The 14,455-nt window shown below is 43.5% G+C and overlaps 1 protein-coding gene across 2 annotated transcripts in view; it reads right to left on the minus strand.

Annotated features, from left to right (window-relative positions):
• The window catches only part of KCNH1 (potassium voltage-gated channel subfamily H member 1), a 316,249-nt gene that overhangs the window by 211,585 nt on the left and 90,209 nt on the right, over nt 1-14,455 (minus strand). For both annotated transcript variants that reach the window (XR_013231140.1, XM_077338430.1), the window contains exon 7: nt 1,387-1,816. Coding sequence is in view for 1 of the 2 variants with exons in the window: in XM_077338430.1 (XP_077194545.1) it covers nt 1,387-1,816 (430 nt within the window). In the remaining variant the exon portion in view is untranslated. The remainder of the gene's footprint in view (nt 1-1,386; nt 1,817-14,455) is intronic.

A 14,455-nucleotide genomic window follows, 5' to 3' on the forward strand; every position in this document is an offset into this window, starting at 1 on the left:
CTCCTGAAGAGATTGTCTGTAGTTACATTTAGTTAATTTTGTCCAGAACTCTCTAAAACCTAAACAACCCATAATATGATAACAGTATGTTTTTGATATGCTTAGTCTGGCATCTGATCATATATGGAAGGAAGGGTCACAGTTAAAACATGCACACGAGGAATTTCCATTGATTGAAGTTGGTGCATATTGAGTTTTACAGCATCAGCATTTTAAACAGCTTAAGGCAAATGCTATTATTTCTAAGCATTGGTTATTAAGAGGAACAAAAGAATATTTTTACATGATACAGTCAAGTGTAAGTATTTTGACAGCTCTCTGATTTCACTGAGAGAGATTTAAACATGTGCCAAACCTGAGGTGTCAAACTCATTTGATAAAAGGGCAAGAACTGTCATAAATGTGACTTTTCCAGGCTGGGCCATGCGTGTCGTAAAATGTAACGCCAGATACCAAGGATATAAACTTTATAAAAGACAGCAGCTAGTAAGCTCTGAGTTGGTGTGTCCTCACTGCAAGGCCTCATGGACTGGGGGGATGGGGCTTGCAAAAGAAAGCCTGCATGCACAGATTGGACAGCCTGTTGAGCAGTACTGGGCAGACACTCAAACACTGTCTAGAGGGAAACAAACCCCTTCCCCAGCCTGCTCCCACACCCAAGCTATGAACCCAGGCCTCAGGGTAAAAATGCGATGCATCTGGGTGTTGTGAGCTTCCCTCTGCCCCCAAATCACCATGAAAGGGGACTTGGAAGACCAGTAGAACCAACCACCCTGTCTACAGAAGCAGGGAGACAGCAGTCCAGATCCAAGGTCGCATGTCTGACAGGTCCCAGGTCAAGCAAAGCTCAGTAAGCAATAATGACCACGTTGCAGTGGCCGCATACAACCAAGGCCACCTATGATTGAAGCCACCAGGCAATCCATGACAGGGATGCTGAGAGTTCACGTCAAATAACATTGGCAATCTGTGCCGCCCCCATGCAGCAGCCACTGCTCCAGTATAATCAGAGACTGCTGCCATCAACCACACCCTGGAACCCTGAGCTGGCATGAATATTGCTGTGGTGGCTCCCAACTTATGGGTGGGGCTGCCAATGAAGCAAAGGGATTCTGCTTGACTGCTGCAGACAAGGTTGTTCTGCCATGCTGGAGTCACAATCAGAGTGGCTCTTTCTGCTCACACCCTCCCCCCAAGCAGCCTCCTGTTCCCTCCCTCTCGCCAGTTGCTCACAGGCTGGATAAGAGTGCTGGTCAGGCTGGTTCCACCCGGCAGGCATTATGTTCATCACCCCTGTGCTAAACATTTGACTATGCAATTGACACATGACATATATGTGTGGAAAATAGGCCATTTGGAACAATGTATGAATTCTCTGATACTTACAGCCGATCATCATCATAGCGACAGCGAAGATCTTCTCTCCATCCGTGGTCGGTGCAATGTTCCCAAATCCAACACTTGTGAGACTAGTCATTGTAAAGTATAACGAAGAGATATAAACCGAATCCTTGCTTGGTCCTCCTTCCCATTTTCCAGTTCCTGTCTTATTAAATTGATATGGTGATCCAATGGATTCCCCTAGCTGATAGAGCCAACTTTCATTTCTGATTTTGTTTGTATCTTCATTGATAACTTCATAGTCTCCAATACTGTACCAAATGCAAGCCAACCAGTGGGCTGCAAGACCAAACACACAGACCAGCAGAACCAAGACAGCTGCTCCATATTCAATATAATGATCCAGTTTTCGAGCCACACGACCCAGCCGAAGTAGCCTGACTACTTTTAGGGAGCTAAACAGACTACTGATCCCCTAGAAAAACAAGGCAAAATATCCCATTAGTATTTCATATTAAATTATTTAGTGTGTTTCAAAGTAATAATAATAACAACCTGAACTCAAAAGAGATGCATTCAGAAGAAGAAGAAGAAGAGTTGGTTCTTATATGCTGCTTTTCCCTACCCGAAGGAGGCTCAAAGCGCCTTCCCATTCCTCTCCCCACAACAGACACCCTGTGGGGTGGGTGAGGCTGAGAGAGCCCTGATATCACTGCTCGGTCAGAACAGTCTTATCAGTGCCGTGGCGAGCCCAAGGTCACCCAGCTGGTTGCATGTGGGGGAGTGCAGAATCGAACCTGGCATGCCAGATTAGAAATCCGCACTCCTAACCACTACACCAAACTGGTTCTGGTTCAGATTAAACATATAGCCTGGAGCACCCTTTTTCAACCTTTTGACCAAGGAGGAGCCCCTGAAATAATTTTTCAGGCTTTGAGGAGCCCCAGAAGTGATGTCAGCTGGCCACACCTCCCCTCATAAGTACCAGGTCATCAGAACTGACATCACCACCTCCATTAACAGACAGGCTTGAGGAGGACTGAGGGAGGAGAGAAGGAGGCAGTTTGAAGAAGGAGTAGGCATGCAGGCTCTGCCACCTCTCAGACATAGAAACCACAAAAGAGGGATGGGAATGGAAGCAGCCAGCTCCCTAGATTGTGGCTGAGTCCATTAAGGCAGGGGGGGATAAGCTATGGACGGCCAGGGATCCCTGTTCCCCTGGTTGGGAATCCCTGGTTTAGAGGAATGAAACTGGTAATGTCCCAGATACCTTCAACAAACTGGCATAAAAATGAAGATCAGGGTCACAAGCCAGAGAAAGGCCATACTTAAACGTAGTACAACTAAATTGTCCCATGGGCTGCAATGCTACTTAAGCATGATACCTGCCTCACCAAGAAGGGCAGAGTTCTCAGTGGCTCTGGATGTTGCTGCACATGCCCCTAGGTTTGTTCATGGCCTCAGGAGAAGCTCTTATAGTAGCCTAATGTAATACTTCTCCATGCTTTTCTATGTAAAGGCCAAAGTGGGCACTGTGGGGGAATGACCACCCTGGTAGGAGCATGCTGCATTCATTTGCAATTAGAATTAGGCTCAGGCTCTGGGAGTCTCATGGTGGCAGGTTTCAGGAATCTAAAGTTTCTTGCTAGATTAATAAAATCTGTCTTTTGGGTTCAGTTGTGATTCGCAAAAACAGGGGGTGTAAAAATGTTAAGTTTACTGATTAATGGCAGATGCTTTCCCAGTTGTGAAAAGCAGTAATTAAAAGAAACTTGTTGCTAGTCCCATCTGTCTCCACCTAAGCATGGAAGCATTTCCACAAGTGACAAGCTATTACATTACATACATACTTACATCACATTACAGTCCCATTGACCCAAATGAAATGAAGAGGGGATTGTAAGGAATATAGAAATAAGAGCTGAATGAGATTAGCATATGTAGGGGGATAAGAAACCAATATCCCTGTTGAGTCCTGGGGATTCCATTGTTTTGAGTGTTTGTAATGACTTGCATCTCCACAATCTCCCTTTCCAGTCTGTTCTTAAAGTTTGTTTGCAGTTAAACAGCTACTTTGAGGTCCCTCATTGAATGCCCTGGAAGGTTGAAGTGTTCTCCTACAAGTTTCTCAGTCCTGTGTTTTTTTTTTACTAAAGTGCCTGTTTAATTTATGAGTGTATCCCAAATACAGGTGCAAAATAGGATTTTTTCCCAAATATTATGAGAACCATATACAACGATCTTTAGAGGAAAGGCATAAAAATAAAACATGATTGATAAAAAGGACTGTCAGTACCATTTTCTTGTGCTTTGGTACCAAGTGGATGAATCGTGTTTCAATGTCTATAACCCCCAACTACATAGATTTTCCATTTAGTAGGGTTATCTCTGTGTAGGTAGCTTCAGGAAATGCTTTAAATGGATTATAAGGAGCATTGTTACAAAGCACACCTAGTGCTTTTCCTAGTTTCAAAGGCAATCACTCTCCCTCTCCCTCTCTGAAAAAAGATGGTCACTTAAAGACTAAAATGCCTGTCATGACTATGTTGATGAGCTCGGTAACTTTAATGAGTCTTTCTAAGATACCAAAGATTCATATTGCTAAGACTACAATGAAACTGCCTATGACCTCAATTTTTAAACAAAGCGCAGAACACTAACCATTTTGGTATTCAGTAAGGAAGAATACTGTGGAAAATACATTGGTGGAAAACTAGTTCATTAGATGGTATTTGCCATATTGGTCCCAAAGGACCAGAGAGCTGCTGTCTTCCCATATCAAATTAACAGAACCAGATCACACATTGCACCAACAGGAGTGATCATGCTGCAGTACTCCTCTTCCTGCTGTAATGCTACAGAATATCTGCTGTGTGATGCAGCAAGTTTCTCTGCCCACATTCACATAATTTGCTGACCTCCTAACTTCATGCAACAATGCCGCGCTGTGAGTGGAAGGATCTGTCAGAATATGCTGTTTCAGACAACATGCCCATGTTTTGCAGCCCACTTCTTAAGCTGCTTGTAGGGCACATGGAACTGTCTAGGTTTTGTACACCATTGTCAGAAGAGGCAATGAAGGAGTCTAAAAGCTGGTTACAATCACCTACCTTTGAGATGGAGATATGGACATATAAACACACCGGGTAACAAATGAGTGAAAATATTAACGTACAGAGATTATTGATGGAAATATTTAGCAAAGCTGAGCTATATTTACATAGCCAACAATGGTCATTTTACAAGTATCTTGTCATTTTCAGAGTGCTGAAAACAATCATGATAATTGGAGAATGGAAACCTTGAGCTGGAATTTGCTTAAACTAGTGTCTATTATGCCACAAAAATGATGAATTTGAATTCTGAGACATGTCTTTTTCAAGTATTGTGCAAGTCTTTTTTTTTTTTTAAGACAAGGATAAAGAAGCCTGAAAGGAAGCGGTCTTGCTGGGAAAAGTGGTCTCCAATGAACTTCATGAGATGAACATTCCTGTTCCCACCTATGTAACTAGCATCTTTTGAATTTTAAAGTTGCCCTTATTCTAAATGGTTGGCTGGCAAGTCAACCAGCTGTTGTTGAGAAGTTTTGTCATGGTTTACATCTCTCTTTAGAACAATAATTGGCAATTTATTCCTTGATCTGTAGGGAAAAGGAAAGGGTACAGGCATAGAAAATCAATTCTCCTGTAGTCTCAGCAATAGAACCTATACATTTGCTTGGACCTTATCTTTCAGAACTGTAGTCAAAGTGGGTTCAGTGGATGCAGTGCTCTAGTCCAGGCTTTCTCAAACAGGTTTTCATGAAAATCTGGGGTTTCTTGATGACCCTGGAGGGTTTCCTGAATTGGTGGAAGTTATTTATATATATATATACTAGGGCCAAACCCATTGTATCCAGGAATACAATGGGTGCTAGAGCTTGGCGGTGGGAAGAAGAGGGAGTTGTCCAGTCTGTAAAGGGCATGGGGTTGAATGTGTGTGTTGGCAAATGAGGGCATGGGTGTGGAGAGATGGGTGTAAAGAACCTGTGGTTTGGAATGTTCATAGGGTGTGGGAGAGGACTGATCTTTGCAAATTGTGGCATAGTAGTTACAAGATGAGCTTTCCAGAGCCATGTCTTCAGAAGGGAAGGGAAAATCAGACTGGAGACTCTTCTTAGGGGGAGATTACCTGGCAACCAATTCCTGCCAGTTCTGCATAATTTCTCTTCTTGTGTGAATTAGACCACAGACGACAAAATGTCCCCCTGCCTTAATAATGGGGTAGTCACAGTACACAGGTATCCACCGTGCTCCTTCTGTCTCCATTTTTTTCACTGTTGATAAAATGTTATGTGCCCACATGCTTCTCTCACAGATGATCCTTAGAAGAAGAACTGGATTTTTGTACCCTGTTGTTTACTACCTCAAAGCAGTTTACAAACACCTTTCCACTTTGCCTCCCCACAATAGACAACCTGTGAGGTATGTCGGGCTGTGAGAGGTCTGAGAGAACTGGGAATGGGCCGCAGTGACCCAGCAGGCCTCAGGTGTCTCAAAGCATTTTCCAATTGTCTTCCCTCCCTCCCTCTCCCCATAGCAGACTCCCCATGAGGGAGATGGGGTAGAGAGCCTCACATGGAAGCTGGCAACCCTAAGAGGAAGTCTCTCTGTGCATAGCAGTCTTGACCTTAGTAAGATTTTTTATACTGTTTTTTTTATTTGCCAGGCCAAGGTTGGAAAATGTCACTTCAGATCCCATGTCTCTCCAGCCATTTATTTGTTAACTATTTACAGTTTCAGGCAGTAAATATTTATTTAGATCTTCCTGCACTTTCCAGACTCACAGGACTGATGCTGGTCTGTCTGTTTGGACCCCAAATACAAAACAGTTGCTGGTAAGGGCTGGCCATAGCCTATAGGCCAGGAGAGACAGACCTGCACCACTCCCTCCCAACAGCAGGCAAAAATGGCTCCTTTGAAGTCTGGACTCTCAGGCATTGTACGATTTTGAAGTCCCACCTCCAAACTTCCAGGAATATTTCCAACCAAGGGGTAGCCAACTTCCAGGTGGGGCCTGGAGAGCTCCTGGAATTACAGCTCATCTGCAGAGTATAAATATCAGTTCCCCAGGCAGAAAGGGCTAGGGTGGTGGTAGAGAAGAAACATTTAATGCCTCCCATACAGGTTGTTGTTGAATTGAAAGACTTGAGGCCTAATGCACAGGGTTGTTGTGCAGATGAAACAGGAGACAAAAGAACCTCCGCAACAACATCCAGTTTCGTCTGAAGAATAATGCTGTGCAGTAGGCCTCAAATCTGCTGAGAGTTGTGAAGAAGAAATTCACATGGCTTGGCTGTGTCTAACCCTCAGCCAGAACAGTATTTTAAATGAGAAGGGGCTTTTCTGTGGCCTCCCTATCAGCCAACTGTTTGGCAGAAGAAATTCCCCCCCCCCTTCAAAAGGAATACCCACACCCATGCCCTCAGACTCCCCAGCGTTGCTCTTGGAAACGCCTCCCTCCCCTCAAAGTTAGGAGCTGTTAAAGTCTCCTTTGCAGCAGGCATGGAGGGGGGAGCCTCGTGCTATCTCCATCAGTTTTCTGAGGCAAAGAGAGGGAAGTTACAGTTGGATGGGACAGTTAGGATAGCCTTGGGGTGAAAAAACAGTTAGCGCAGCCTGTCCAAGCCTCTGTTCTCATCCCCCTTGACAGCCTACCTGCGGTGGTCAGGGGCAGACTGGCAGTGATGTCTCCAGATTGCTGCTGGCTGGGCTGGGTGGGCGGGCCCTGTCAGAACTTTGGCCCAATGATTGGGCCAAAGTCCTGAGTGTGCGTAGCCTGTCAAGGGGAGGGGGGCGTCTCCCGACTAGCTGGAACTCTAGCCTGTCTGAGTGAGGGCCCAATCAGAGGGCACCTTCCGATTGGGCCCTCACCCGGACCAGCCCTGCCCACTCTCCGCCCACCAGGCCCTTAACCAAATATGATACCGCTCACCGAGCGGTTACAGATATTTTAATTTGTTAAACATTTATTGGGTAATATGGCCATGTCAATTCACACACCCCTCCTAAAATGGCCAATAATGGGCCTAAAGGGGGTGGGAAGGGGGGCAGGAGCCCAGATGGGAGTGTACACCGCTATGCTTCCTAACCATATTCTGTGCTATAGTGCAATTTCTGGGGTTTCTCGAAGCCAGAAGAATGCATTTAATTTTCTTTATTTATTTACTGTGATTATATTTTTCCTTTCCCCATGATGGCTGTTCTTGCTTCCATTTTATCCTCTCAAGAACCCTGTGAGGTAGGTTTGGCTGAGAATATGTGACCGGCTAACAGTCCCCCAGCAAGCTTCCATGATGCAGTAGGAATGTGGACCTCATCTCTTACACCTGAGTCCAGCAATAAACTCCATACCACATTTGTGACATCAGAGCTTCTGCTGAAAGATGGAAGGGTGGTTTGTAGAGCAGGAAAACTTCTGATTAAAAATATACCAGTGGAGGTTGGTTCTTCCTCCTGTGCATGTACATGTACACATGCATGCACACACACATGGCAAAGTGCTAGTATTCCAATCTGTTTTAACATCTAGCTTTTCCCTTCTCCTGGCTCAAAGTTAATTTCTTGAGGTCATGATCATTATCATACTTTGGCTCTGCTTTCTCCATGGCTGTTATGACAGCCCAATCTGCCCCAGGGTTACATAGATTCATTGACTTGAATACATAGCTTGATAAACTGGGATCTAAACTGGGATCACATGTCCAGTGCAATCCTAAGAATACTTTCCTGGATATACCTGAGTAGAACTACTTAGGATGTCATTGCTTTTCTCCCAAGACACAGCACCTCTGAGTTGGCATCTATGCACCAAGAGGAAATACAAACATATTCAAGCAATGGGTCTTAAATTATCCCATCATCTCACTGCATCCTTGCTCTAGTATCATATCCTATATTTGTTTGTTAAAATATTCATAGCCTGCCTTTCCATACTATATCCCTGGGGCATAGATAAATGTTCTTTCTTTATTAGGATAGTCCAAAATGCCAATCGTGTATACCTTGTTTCTATCAGTTGAGAGCAAAAGGCATCTTTACACATATCACCAAAACAAAATGCAGTTTGTAGGAACAAACATTAAAGAAGTCTTGTACAGATTACAAAAGCATTTTCGACCTCGCTAGCCTTTGACTAGAATGATCAGTTTTCCAGTGCCCAGGCAGGATGCTTGATCTGGCTCTCTTAACTGCTGAGTATTCATGAGTAGGGACCTCAGAAATATGCATCTCCTAAGTGCTTATATGTGCACTAACAATACTGCATAGCACAGGCACCAGTAGGACATTACTGGTAGCGCAATCAGTTTAGTGCTAACCAGCTCACACAAGGCAGACTTTACCAAGATTCAGCATCTACATTGCTCAGTGATTCACCCATCACATACTCTACGTGTTGCCCACCTCGCCCTTCAAGAAATATGCTCTGGAAGTTCCCTACTGGGACCTTAATACCCAGATATGCACCATTTAGATCTGGACTGCTGCATACGAGGGAAAGGATTTAAATCTATGCAATTTCCCCAGCCTAATTATGCCCCAGGAAGCCACTCATTACCCACTAGAGAAACTTACGTTGTGTCCCCACTGGGCAAACACTGGGTCCTCGGGACCATTTCAGGTTGGGAAAACATTGTGGGACAGAGGTTAAGATCCTTCTCTCTGTGAACTATGGTCCTAATCCAAACTGGGCCTCTGCATGCCAAGGGATTTATTCCTTGGGCAATTCCAATGGGCAATTCCTAGCAGGTGTCTGAATGCAAATCCTCATGAGTGGTACAATCATACGAAACAGCCTGAATGCAGAGAGGATTTGGGGGGCCATAGTGACTATGTAAAGTGTAAGTTAACTTTCATGACAGGAAAAGGTAGAAAACCTGTGTCAAATGAAACCCACACATCAGAGAGGTCTGGTTAGCGGTAAAGAATAGCCTTACTAAATATGGTCAAAGCTTGAATACCAGGATTTTAAAAAATTATATCTTATGAAGACAAAAAAGTCAGCATATTTCAGAGCATGAAATGAATACATTGTAGGAGTCATGCCTTCTTTCTCATGCAAATTAAATTCACAGCTATTTTAAAGGGATATTTTTGGAAATAAATAGCTTAATAATTGTGGTCATTAAGGTGCATGGAAAAGTTTAGTTCAGCCATGCTTAAATATCATTTGCTTCATTTTAGTTTAGGCTCAGTTGATGAAGTAGAAAATATAATCTTTATTAATGTGTATGTTTTCCGCATCAACATATGTTTCTGGGGAAATAGAAATGTTGCATTTCCCTTTTTAATTGTAAATTTGTCATAATTGCATTTCGTCTGTGTGTGTTTTTTTAAAAAAAATACATCCAGCCTTTGTTGGATGCTTAAACAAACCATAAAAACCTCTGGGATTTTGGTTAATTGAGGGGGGGGGGTGAATCAGTTAAACAGGGTAAATTGTAGATATTTAGAAAAATGGCTTGCAACAATGCAATCTTTTGTTCTTACTAATGTTAGCTACAAAGTAAATAAAAAATAAACATTAAACACTAACCAACTTCCCCAAATGTATTCATAATGTTCAGTTTCTATTTTAGCAATGATTATTCCCATTTTAAACTCTTGGCTCCAGATTTGCAATTACCTGTTTCCCATTGCAATAGTCCCACTGGCTGAATAAGTGGTTTTGGGATTTCAGCCAAAACGTGACCTACAGAAGCAGTGGATCTCCTAACACTAACAGGAAAATGACAAATAGTGCTGTGGATGCCATAGAAGCAGAAAGTAGCTGAATGGGAAGGGGCTTCCACCCCTCTCAAGCCTTTTATAGGAATTCCTGAATCCAAGGGCCCCATGGTTATATAACTAGCAAATGGTCAAGTCTGCCTGCATGAGAAGGTAGTATACTGGCCCTCAGGAGGCCTTCCCCTCCACCACCACCATTTTTGAAATGACAAACTGCCTGGAGTGGATGGAGACTACCTTATACCAGCACCTGTACAGTAACATACCAACTGTGAGAGAGCTGTTTATATGCTACCACAAGAAACCATTTAATCCTCATCCACAGAATGGCCACAAAAACTTTGTACTAGTCAGAACTCTGGCCTTCTTTCCAAGCCGCTTCCCTTCAGGTGGGTAATTCTGCTGCTTCTCTGCTTCAGGTGTGACTGGGTCACAACCAATCACTACTGATACAGAAACCATGCAGAACCATGCATCATGGGGGGGGGAGGCGGTCCACAGTTCTCAATGGCTCTGGATATTGCTGCACATGCCCCCAGCATTGTTCATGACCTCAAGAGAAGCTCTTCTAGTAGCCTAATGTAAGACTTCTTCCTGCTTTTCTATGTTAAGGCCAAAGCGGGCACTGGGGGGTAATGACCACCCTGGTAGGAGCATCCTATATTCTTTTGCAATTAGAATCAGGCTCGGACTCTGGGAGTCTCATGGTGGCAGGTTTCAGGAATCTAAAGTTCAAAGCCTCTAATACAGGATCACTAGATGCCAGAATGGTATAGTGGTTAAGAGTGGTGGCTTCTAATCCAGCAAACTGGGTTTGATTCTCCACTCCTCCACTTGCAGCTAGCTGGGTGACCTAGAATTCACCACAGCCCTGTTAGAGCTGTTCTCTCTCAGAGCTCTTTCAGCCTCACCTTCACAGGGTGTCTGCTGTGAGGAAAGGAAGGGAAGGCAATTGTAAGCCGCTTTGAGTCTCCTTCAGGCAGTGAAAAGTGGGGTATAAAAACCAACTCTTCTTCAAATATAAGCAACTCTTCAGTTGACTCCAATGAGGTTTTAGCCTTAGTTATTAATATTTTAGTTATTAATAATCCCTGTCAAAGTAAAATGGGCTGTTTCAACTTTATGCTATTCAGTATCTACTTGGAGTAGAATGGGTTTTCTTATCAACCTGACAGATGACATAAAGTGAAACAGGATCATAGATGCTTAAGAAACTGAATGATTATGATAGACTGGAGACCTGAGCTGAAACAAAAAATAAGTTGTGAAGTACTACATTTATGGAAAAAAGGAAGCAGACCCAGAATCAATATTGTTAAGTAGAAGTACTACTTCTGAGTGGTAGTACAAGTATTATATTGGGGATAACAATTGGATGGACATGAACCGGCAGTCCAACTGTTGATTGAGGTTCATGAATGGAGACATTTTCAGACAGACTGCCTCTGTTCAATCAAAATGATAATCTAATTTCAAAGCAACAACTTGGAGGCCATGTAGCAAGCATCCGGGGAAAGTTCTCCTTAGATTTTGATGTCTGTAGCTGGCACAGAGTCTGTTATTGATTTCTAAGGAGCTACTGGACTCAAATCTTACCAGGTTAAACAGAATCATAGAATCATAGAACAATAGAGTTGGAAAGGACCTCATCGGTCATCTAGTCCAGCCCCCTGCACTATGCAAGACACTCACAACCCTATCGCTCATCCACTGTAACTTGCTACCCCCTTAAACTTTCACAGAATCAGCCTCTCTGTCAGATGGCTATCCAGCCTCTGCTTAAAAATTTCCAAAGATGGAAAACCCACCACCTCCCGAGGAAGCCTGTTCCACTGAGAAACCACTCTAACTGTCAGGAACTTCTTCCGGATGTTTAGATGGAATTTCTTTTGAATAAATTTCATCCCACTGGTTCTTGTCAGTCCTTCCGGGGCAAGAGAAAATAACTCTGCTCCATCTTCTATATGGCTGCCTTTTAAATATTTGAAGACGGCTATCAAATCCCCTCTCAGTCATCTCCTCTCCAGGCTAAACAGACTAAGCTCCTCCAACCTTTCCTCATACGTCTTGGTTTCCAAACCCCTCCCCATCTTTGTTGCCTTCCTCTGGACCTGCTCCAGTTTGTCCAGATCCCTCTTCAACTGGGGTGCCCAAAACTGAACACAGTACTCTAAGTGAGGCCGAACCAGAGCACAGTAAAGTAGTACCATCACCTCCCGTGATCTGGACACAATACTTGGTTTGATGCAGCCCAAAATCATAGAAGCATAGAATCATAGAGTTGGAAGGGACCTCATGGGTCATCTAGTCCAACCCCCTGCACCATGCAGGACACTCACATCCCATTTGCCTTTTTAGCCACTGAATCACACTGTTGACTCATGTTCAATGTATGGTCTACTAAGACTCCTAGATCCTTTTTGCACATGCTACTGCCAAGACAAGTCTTCCCCATCCTATATTGGTGTGTTTGGTTTTTCCTACCTAAATGGTGAACTTTACACTTGTCCCTATTGAACTTCATTTTATTCAGTTTAGCCCACTTCTTGAGCCTATCAAGATCATTCTGTATTCTGATTCTGTCTTCGGTTGTGTTTGCTACCCCCTCCCAGTTTAGTATCACGTGCAAATTGAATAAGTATCCCATCTAAACCCTCATCCAAATCATTTATAAATATGTTGAACAACACAGGACCAAGGACAGATCCCTGGGGAACTCCACTTGTCACTCTTCTCCAAAATGATGCTGAACCATTAATAAGTATCCGTTGGGTATGATCTGTCAACCAGTTATCGATCCACCTGATAGAATTAGGATCCATACCACATTTTACCAACTTGTCAACAAGAATATCAAGTGGAACCTTATCAAACGCTTTACAGAAATCCAGATAAACTATGTCCACAGCATTCCCCTGATCCAGCAAGGTTTTCACTTTCGAAAAAAGAGATACGGTTGGTCTGACACGATTTGTTCTTGCAAAACCTGTGCTGAGTGTTAGAAATCACAGCTCTGTGTTCCAGTTCAAAGGCTTCCTCATTCCCAGGCTGCAAGCTTGCCTTAAAGGAGAAGCTCTCAGCAGAAGCTCCAGAAGCCCTAACTTCTCTCAATCGAGATTTGCCTCTTGCTTTTTTTCTCCCTCCTCTGCTGTCTCCAATCTTCTCCCCCCACCTTCCAGAAAAGAAAGATGCTCCTGCTGTGCTTGGCTCCCCCCACTTCTGAGCTTCCCTAACTACATGTAGAACACTTTTCTGTTTCAAGGGGGGGGGATTGGAAGCCCCGAGTTCAAATTGATTTGGATTCAGCAGGATCCACAACGGAATAAACAAAGTAAGTGCAGATTCAACCCAGGTTAGGGCAGGAGCCCTTTATTTACCTATATATAAAGAGTCAGTGTTCAATCAAAACATAGGGATCTTGGATTAGTCTCTTCCTCTCAGCCTTACCTACCTAACAGTTTTCTTGTGATTATAAAGTTCAAAAACATTTATACTGAACACTGTCCTGAATTCCTCAAAAAGAGTTATATAAAATTATACTATAGATACAACAGATACATTTACATCTACAAGCAGTGAACAGGCAGAGAGGCAGCTTGGTGTAGTTAAGAGTGGTGGCTTCTAATCTGGAAATCTGGGTTTGATTCCCCATTCCTCCACATGCAGCCAGCTGTGTGACCTTGGGCTAGTCATAGTCCTGATAGTGTTGTTCTCACAGAGCAGTTCTCTCAGCCCTACATACCTCACAGGTGTTTGTTGTGGGGAGAGGAATAGAAGGTGATTGTAAGTCATTTTTAGACTCCTGGTAGTGAAAAGCAGGGTATAAAAAACAGCTCTTCTTCTGAAGATGAATATATGTACTCCAGGATGTCAATTTTTAAGTGAACTTTTCACACAGAAAAGAGCTCATGCCATGCTGGAGAATTCTAAACTGGTGTCCAACCTAACCTCCTGGAGGATATCGATGAGACCTTTTCCCAACACTAACCTGATCATCCCCTTTAATGAAGAACCCATAAAACATACCAAAGGTGATATCCACACATACCAACAATGTTGTTGTTGTTGTTGTCGTCAGCCATTCAATCATGTATGACTCTTGGTGATCCCATGGCAAAGCCGCCACCACAATCCTCGATCCCACACCACCTCCCTCAGCTGTGCAATGTTCTGTCTGGTGTCCATTCCAATCGCATCCAACTACCGTGCCCTCTGTTGGCCTGGCTTCCTTTTACCAATGACCAATCCTAGCATAATTGCTTTCTCCATTGAGTTGGATCGCATGATATGGCCAAAGTAAGTGAATTGGAATGTCATGATTTTGCCTATAGCAGATTTTATGCGCTGTA

Source organism: Paroedura picta, chromosome 1 (assembly GCF_049243985.1).
Source record: "Paroedura picta isolate Pp20150507F chromosome 1, Ppicta_v3.0, whole genome shotgun sequence".
Classification (NCBI taxonomy): Eukaryota; Metazoa; Chordata; class Lepidosauria; order Squamata; family Gekkonidae; genus Paroedura; species Paroedura picta.